This window comes from Stegastes partitus, unplaced genomic scaffold, assembly GCF_000690725.1.
Source record: "Stegastes partitus isolate 25-593 unplaced genomic scaffold, Stegastes_partitus-1.0.2 Scaffold1273, whole genome shotgun sequence".
Classification (NCBI taxonomy): domain Eukaryota; kingdom Metazoa; phylum Chordata; class Actinopteri; family Pomacentridae; genus Stegastes; species Stegastes partitus.
The window spans coordinates 101,457-110,342 of NW_007579004.1; the positions used below are offsets into that span (position 1 = coordinate 101,457).

Genomic DNA, 8,886 nt, shown 5'->3' on the forward strand with positions numbered 1-8,886 from the left:
ATCTATCTATCTATCTATCTATCTATCTATCTATCTATCTATCTATCTATCTATCTATCTATCTATCTATCTATCTATCTATCTATCTACATGCAATAGACAGAGATTGGGTTATTCGACATTATTAAAGTAATGTCATTCTCATCCAACTCAAGAAAGCCAATAGGTGTGATTCCCAAAATGTGTAACTTCTCCTTTAAACTAGAGAGAACCACGGTTGTACTCTAATTGTTACACAAGAAGGTGTGAAAATGACAGTGTGTTGTGTTTTTTGGGGCTGGCTGTGTGGGATCATTTCTTGGTCTGGCTCAGTGACTTCCTGGACTCTCTGCTCATAGCAACCACACTGTGACGACAAGACTTGAGGAAAATTGGCTTCACTTTCTTATTTAACCAACATCTGTGAGACGGTGATTAAATATTCCAAAAGGTTCGCAAAATGTCACTGTATGTTTTCATCCCGCACTAATGTCACAGGTTGGGTTCATGAGATGCGAGCAGTTCAGTCAAAAGTTGAACATGTTTTAACTTATAAGAGGCCTGAATTGGGAAAAACATTCAGTCTATCAGAAGAGTGAGAAGAATCCCAGGCTGGTTTTGATAGTAAATTCTGAATGTACACTGTATGTTTTTTTTCTTACAGAAAGCTGGATGCTTTCATCTATGACGCTGCAGTGTTGAACTACATGGCAGGCAGAGACGACGGCTGCAAGCTGGTGACCATCGGCAGCGGTTACATCTTTGCCACTACAGGTTATGGCATCGCCCTGCAGAAAGGATCCTATTGGAAGCGGCTCGTCGATCTGGCCATCCTGGGCATCATAGGAGACGGTACGACATTGGGACACATTGACATTCTGCACCACGTCGGGCGCTGCATTGAAATTTTAAAGTTCCTTAAGTTGCCGCAGGTCTTTGGTGTTAACAGTTGTGCCACTGCTCAGCTTTCTCTCCTTTATCCCCCAACACTCAGCCTCTCTCCTCCCTCCTTCTGTCAGAAAGCTATCAGGGGCTAGTCTTAACACACCATTTCATCATCATTACTCTGTGTGGGTTTGCGTGTGTGTGTGCGTGTGTGTGTGTGTGCCCACCGTGTCCTGTTATGTTTACTCCTCCAGATTGTTCTGTATAATAAGCTGTGAGATGGTGCGAATGGAAGAAAGAGAACGAGCCAGACAGAAATCAAACTGCTGAAACCACTAAAGCGCTTCACTTCACACCCGGCGTTTTTATTCAGGGCAAACATCCTCATGCACAAGCACACACACACTCAGACACACACACACACACTCAATCTGATAATAATTTCTCCCATTTTTCCTTATCACTCCATCACTATCAATTCTTCCCCCTCCTCCTACAACCCTTTTTTTTCACTCCACCTCCTGTCTCCTTTCCATTACGATCTATTTACCACTTCACCTCTCGCCCCTCCTCCCTTCTCCCCTCCATCCTCCCTCGTAATGATACGCCCGCTTTACCTCTACCGCTCATCCCCTCCTTCCTTTTTTCCCCTCTCTCCCTCCTCCAGTTGCTTTTCCTTCAGTCTTCACATCCTTTTTTTCCTGCTGCAGTCTTAAACCTTTGCTTTTGCCTTTCCCACAGGTGAGATGGAGGAGCTGGAGGCCCAGTGGCTGACTGGGATCTGCCACAACGAGAAGAACGAGGTGATGTCAAGCCAGCTGGATGTGGACAACATGGCGGGGGTCTTCTACATGCTGGCCACCGCTATGGGCCTTTCCATCCTCACCTTCATATCTGAGCACCTTTTCTACTGGAGGCTGAGATACTGCTTCACTGGTGTCTGCTCTGGAAGGCCGGGTCTGCTCTTTACTATCAGCAGGGTGAGGAAGAGGAAGCATCGAAAAAGTAGTTTTCCACTGCAGGAACTCTGCTCAGGAACTGCAGGAAGCAGGACCAGTTTAGGATCCTGGGTTGCAATCTTCACCTTTTTGGCCTCTCATAAAATGTTGCTGTTAGAGTTCAGAGCACTTACTGATCCAACACCGTCCTTCAGAGTGCAGTAACTGGTGCGCAGCATTGATTGCACTGTTGCTACAATATCAATATCTAGACTGGGGATGGGAATTTCTTGTAATAGTATTGATATTTAACAGCTGACTTACAGACTACTCTAAGAAGATTTAGATAAACAGAAAAAAAGAGTGAGCTACACACAGAAAATCAGCAAGTGAAACAACTATATTTGCAAATTGTCTCATTGTAGTTACACGCTGGAGCAGAGAAATCACAGAGAAAAACAACTCTGCACATTATTGCGACTTTGAAGACAGGCTGCGAGGCATTGTGGTGTTTAACAGCATCAATTTCAACATCACAGTAAATTACAAAAACGATTAGTCTGTTGCTGTCTTGTTGTGGCAAAATTTCATCACAAACAAAGCAGTCAAATTTTAATCCTTTATCTGTCTCATTTGCCTAATCTTCATGCTTCTCCAGATGCACCGAAAATGCAACGAGCGAAAAGGGGCTTTCAGTTGCATGAACGGATGACATGTGTCTTAAACTCACATGATTGTTACTAAAAATCTGCGGAAGTGTGTGTTTGTGATTCAAATGTCGGAAACACACACTGTTAAGATTCAGAAGGAAACTGTGTGTGGGTGATAAAAGACGAGAGAGATGGGGGGGGATAGTGTGATTACAGAGCCCAGCTGAGGCAGAGATGAATCCACTGCTGCGCATATGGACAGCAGGATAGAAGAATCAACCAGCTGAAGGGATGAGAACGTGGACACACACTCACATCTACACAAAGCTCGCTCTCTCTCTCGCTCCCTTTAACCCCCACACACAGTACGTCTAACAAATTTAAAAATGGTTACCAGTGCGCGGGTGGACTGAGGTGAGGGACAGGCTTGACCACCACACACAGGCAGGCAGATAGACAGATGCACAAACCTAAATATATGCACACAAAACATAAATGGGCACACCCAGACAGACCATTCTTTCATTATTCATAAGTCATGTCTCTGTGTTAGGCAGGGCTTTTATTCCAGACGAGCAGCATTTCACACATTAAGTGTTTTACAAAAAGAGCACGATGTGTGTGTGTCTGTGTGTGTGTGTGTGTGTGTGTGTGTGTGTGTAGGTGTGTGTGTGTGTCTCGGCGTACGCATGCCTTTAGAGCAGCGACGGTGGAGGTTAAGTGGCTCGAGGAAGAACATCTCCTTGCACTCAGAGGCCCCGTCCAGTGACATCACCACCTAAATTTAATTTTCTGTGCGCCTCTGAAAGCAGTTCATCTAAAAAAGTGGCGATTATCTCTTCTAGCCACATCACAAAACAAAAATGAGGTGAAGGTTTGCAGTAAACGCACCCCAGGAAGGATGCAGAGGTCTCTGCTAATTTACCTTTCAAGGAAATTATCCTTGTGCATGCCTGAACTTTTTCTGTGAAGTCAGTAGGTTGCAAATTACACTAACTGTTCTATTATCTCTTTTATCTCCCTACTCGCTGCCTCTCATTTCCTTTCATTTTTTCTTTTCTTTAATTTCCTCTCCTTCCTCTCCTCCTCTCAGGGTATATGGAGCTGTATCCATGGTGTTCATATAGATATGAAGAAGAAGGCACCGGAGCTGGACTTCAGTCCTCAAGCCAACATGCTGCACTTGCTCAAGTCTGCCAAGTCCATTGCTTTGTCTTCTCCCAAACGCAACACTGTCCTCTTGCAGCCGAGCATCCTAGACGTGATGACAGGGAAAGGTACTGTAGTACTTGCAGGTTAGCATACATTCTATGTTTTCAGTAGGATTTAGATCAGAATTAATAATTTCTAACTGCCCAGCTCAGGCAAATGTGACACCTGAGACAGGAGTGTTCACACATACTGACTTTAACCTGCCTTTTCTATACGGTCTATGTAAGCATAAGTAAAGGTGACTCCTGTCACCTTGTTGTGGGCTCCAGACTGTAATCCGATTGACTGTCATGTACAGGCCTGCCTCATGATTAGAAACGCATTAGATGGCACACACTGCATGCCAGGGCAATAGATAATGTATCAGCTAACTGGCTGAGCATCCATCCAAACATCCATCTATTGTATCTGCTGTCTGAGGTGCATCTCTTCTTGTCTCCTAGGTAACTCACTCCATAGTCTGCCTCAGAAGGGTCCTGGTCTCTATAGCAACGCTGCGGGTCCACAGGGTTTCCTGTCATTGTCCGGGAGACACAAAAACCTCCTTAATAATGCTGCGCCATTTCCAGCGCCACAAAAAGTCCCCCCTCCCCAGACCAGCCCCAGCAAACCCCAGCTGTCAATCACCAACGACAACGGCAAGACCCGTCTGGCCGGGCCAGCCTGCACTGCATCGAAGCCTCGAGCCCTGTGGAAGAAAAGCGTGGAGACGCTGAAGACTCAGCCGACTGTCATATCTCCAGGACCAAGTCCCGCCCCAGCGTCTGGGCCTGGACCTCCAACAATGAAGAGCCAGCGCTACCTGCCCGAAGAGCCGCCGCACTCTGACATCTCGGAGTGTTCCAGTCGGCCACCATCACATAAAGATTCTGACTCCATGGCAGCGAGGGGCGGATTTAAGCCAATCAATCAGCTGAGGAAGAGAGGTGGGGGTGGAGGAGGCGGTGCAGGAACCAAGATCTACTCCATTGACTCGGACCAGGCCAGTCTCCAGTCTGCTCCCCCCTACCAGCGAGACAGTCAGGGGGGAGGTGATGACCTCACTTACCCCCCTGACCTGTTTCCACCTGACAGCACATACTCACACACTCACACACACTCTCACCAGGGAGACGCACCCATTTTGCAGCTGAGCGCCAGTCTCCTGCATCACAGTCACAGCGCTGAGGCCGACCTGCACTCGCTGAAGGACAAGAAATACAGCACCTACACGCACAGCAGGTATCACACTCAGCAGAGAATACACGTACAAACACGATTCAAGTGCTCTTATTGTTTCTTTGTGTGTAATCCGTGCCGTCCTCTCTCTTTCCAGTGTCAAGGACAAGGCTGGAGGTTCGTTCGACCAGCCGGCTGCAGCTCAGGGGACTCAAGGCGTCAGGCCCGGCCACTGTCGCTCCTGCCTGACCAAGCTGAGCGGTTACTCCGGCCTCTACACTGTTCGTTCACCTCAAGCCCGCTGCGATGCCTGCGCCCACCTTGGGAACTTGTACGACATCAGCGAAGACCACCTGCACTCGCACTACTCCCACATGCACACTCACCCACACAGCGGGGACATGTTTACGCACTACCTTCCCCAGAGCGAGCTGGGCCTGGTGGGCGAAGGGGACGGGCTCGTCAGCCACTTTGAGCCCTCCCCTTCCTCGCCGTCTCCTCTACCCACCTCCTCGTCGGCCCAGCACCTCCAGCTGAGTCGCCAGCACTCCTACGAGAACGTGCTTCCGGACGGCATTCCCGAGCGGCAGACGCAGCCGCACCCCCACCTGCGGGGCCTGAGCCTGCCTGACAGAGATAGGGATAGGGAGCTGACCCTGGATGAGGGAGCTTATGCTAATGTTCTCACGATGCGCTCTGATCGTCCGTTCAGCAGCCGCAGCCCCCCGTCTCCGTCACCGTCCCACCATCACAGCCTGGACGCCCCGATGCCTCTGCCCCGGCGCTCCAAGAGCCTCTTCCCCGATCGGCCCTCTCACAACCCCTTCCTCCAGTCGGCGCCTGGCACGGCACAACGAGACCCCGCCTCCCAGGCTGCCACCCGCATGCCGCAGAGAAGTTCCGCCCACGAGCTCTACAAGCAGCGAATGCCGATGTCGCTTACCCTCGGCAACCATGGAAACCATCACATCAACCAGCATGTCGACCAACAGGTGTTCTACCCTCAGCAGGAGCCTCCTGTGGTGGCCTACATGGTCCCACCTGCTGCCTCTCAACCAATGAGCTATGTGACAGCGCCACGCGCCTCGAGCGCAGGCGGCAACCGACCCCGGCTCTACCGCCGCATGCCCAGCATCGAGTCTGATGTCTGAGAGTCACACGCGACACACTTACTCTCACTGAAAACACACTAACACGCACGCATGCAAGAAAGAGGTGTGTGTGACCGGACCAGGCAGCTCTGATTCTAAGCACATTTACCGAAACACACACACACACAGACACACACACAGGTGAAAGACGGGAGGCTCTGCTCTGGACTCAAAGGTTAACAGTGATGCTGAGTAAATAAATCATTGTTTTCTTTATCACACCCTCTATAGGGCAGGGATGGGGCCACGGGGACACCTGGAGGCACAATACAAGATGAAGAGTGTGTGTGAGTGTCAGTGTGTGTAGTAGCCTCAAGCTGTGGGCATCGAGGCACGAACTGACAATACGTCTGACAAGACAGATTGAACCCCTGGTGGAATAAGAGGGACACTGTACATGGAGTCTAACACCAACAGTGGGATCTGACGGAAGATATGACGGAGTGTTTGGAAGACGAGCCAACCTGTCCCGCCCTCTCACCAGCCTCTTGGAGACAAAGGGGACACAGAAAACCCCTTTTTTTCTGAGATTTTGCACACACACACACACACACACACACACACACACACACTCATACAGGCATACTTCACCGAAACACGCCCGCCCCTCTCCAGGACTCTCCTGTTGCACTATGATTTCTCCAGTCAACCCGTATGTTGTCTGAGCCTCCAAACTGCACTGCCAGCATGGCTTAAAGAGTAGTAAACTACAGTAGAGTAATCCTTGACTTGAATGGAAATTACTATCTATGTAATAGACTAGACTGGGAGGCGGGCAGCTGGTCAGGAAACAGGTCTGAGAAGTGTATCAGCTCCTGCCCGCAGATGTACAAACACTCGAACACACACACACACACACACACGCTGTGTCTGTTTTTAAAAGGGGACGTAAAAACTGCAGACTGTTTGTTCTCGTTGATGTCAGTTAATTGAACATTCCAAAAAGTGGACCAAACGCGGCCACCAGTTAAAGCCTCTCAGGATGAGAGTGTGTGTTCTAGTGTTTCTAGATCTAGAGACATACAGTATAGCATCCTTGCTTCCTCTCTTAGCTAGCCTTCAGGTCATACTGCATGCTTCCTACTGCCCTGTGTTACAGTTAAACTCCTATACAGGGTCATATATGCACACACACACTCGCGCGCACACACACACACACACACACACACACTCATATGCACATACGCAGTAGTCTAGGATAGTAGTTTAGGGTGGGTGTGTGTGTCGAGGCTATGAGATAGCTTCTCTTTGTGCACTTTGTAGATTTTATACCCTGCCACCTACACAGATGTTTGACCAAAAACACTTTTATACTGAAAAATATGAATATTCTCAGTCATTCGCTGGATAGATGTTTTCTTTTCTCTTATTTCACTTTGACATTGGGTTTTAGGGCACCGTTAGGGGCACAGCTCTGTCAGTTTCCATAGTGAGGTCAGAAGTTTTACAGTGTTAGATAATGGGTACAGCATCATGCATACAGTATACACAACACCAACTCTTTATCTTTCTATCCTTTTTTTTTTTTTTTTTTACCTCTTACTGTGCTCATCCCTCCTTCTAGCCTCTCCTCCTTCCCTCATCAGGCCTCTATCCTCTCACTTCCTCCTTCTTGCTCTTCCTTCCTGCTTCCTTCCTTCTATAGAGTAGATTGAGTATCAGAAGAATAAAGTTGAGTCATGATGTTTAAAAACTCGACATATCGCTGGGAATCACTTTAGTAGTCGTGAGAACTCATCCGATTCCGAACACTCTCGTAGGATACAGTGCTTTTTTTCTAATGACTTTCTATGTTAAACAAAAGAACTGGAGGCCCGTCATAATGTTTCCGTAGTGAATTTAGAGGCTGAGCGCGTCTCCGTCGCAGATTTACTCATCAAATTAATACTCCTGGACGAGCGTCAGAGTAGCTGGTACTTGTGTGGCTCACTGTTGGCGAGAACACACGGCGCTGTGTTTCAGCAGAGAGGGAGTCACGTGGCAACGCAGAGAGTTTGCAAAGTGACTCGTTACAGAGGCAACACTCACACACACACACACACACACACTCTCACACACACATACACTCGACAAGCTGGCAATGTGTGTATGAGTGTTCTAGAAATCCATAATCTACTGAGTAAGGGCATTGATTTTTTGAGCACAAGGATTTTGATGGAAAAAGGACTTGATATCCCATTAGCTGAGTGTCTGTCTCTATTCTCTTTCTCTCTATTTTCTATTCTCTCTCACACACACAAACACACTAGCATATATATCTACAGTATATACAGTGTATCGGCTGCAAAGAACGCGAGACGGTTCGAAACTAAAACCTTCGAGTGGTGAGCGCTGCCCCTCTTTTGGTAATCTTAACAGGTTTGGTGTGTGAGTTATATGCACAATATCAGGTTGCAATATTATAATTCTGTACAGAGAACTCTTTGTTTTAAATGTTAGAAACTGATTTCATTTGTTTGATTTGAATGGTAATAAGTGTTGAATTCATTTCAATAACAACGTGGCTTTTTATTCTGCTTCTTTAAAAAAAAAAAAAAGACTGGCATGTTTTAGATTCTTGTGAGTTTTTTTTCTTTCTTTCTTTCTTTCTTTCTTTCTTTTCTTTTTTCTTTTTTTTTTCTTCCTCTGGTGTGTTGTTGGTTGGGACCTCACTGTACAGTCGTCACTGCTGGGTTAACGGACTAGTTAGCTGCCTCGGTGAGCTAACCGGTTAACTAGCTACACGTAGCTGGGTCTCTCATGTGAATCACGCTCAATGAATAATGACGGTCCAGCCTGTGTGGTTAATACAAAAACCCCCTCCCACCCACATAGTTCTCTTCCACTACGAGTCTGTGCTGTTTCACCTCAGCGTGTGAGCAAGCGCGTGTGTGCGTGTGTGTGTGTGTGTGTGTGTATGTGTTTTACACTGTG

General features: G+C 47.7%; 1 protein-coding gene across 1 annotated transcript in view; it reads left to right on the forward strand.

Annotated features, from left to right (window-relative positions):
• Positions 1–5,973, forward strand: part of LOC103369342 (glutamate receptor ionotropic, NMDA 2A-like) — a 99,793-nt gene extending 93,820 nt beyond the window's left edge. Inside the window, exons 16-20 of the mRNA XM_008298033.1 lie at positions 644–831; positions 1,606–1,844; positions 3,546–3,729; positions 4,108–4,885; positions 4,980–5,973. Coding sequence (XP_008296255.1) covers positions 644–831; positions 1,606–1,844; positions 3,546–3,729; positions 4,108–4,885; positions 4,980–5,973 — 2,383 coding nt within the window. The remainder of the gene's footprint in view (positions 1–643; positions 832–1,605; positions 1,845–3,545; positions 3,730–4,107; positions 4,886–4,979) is intronic.
• Positions 5,974–8,886: the final 2,913 nt, after the last annotated feature.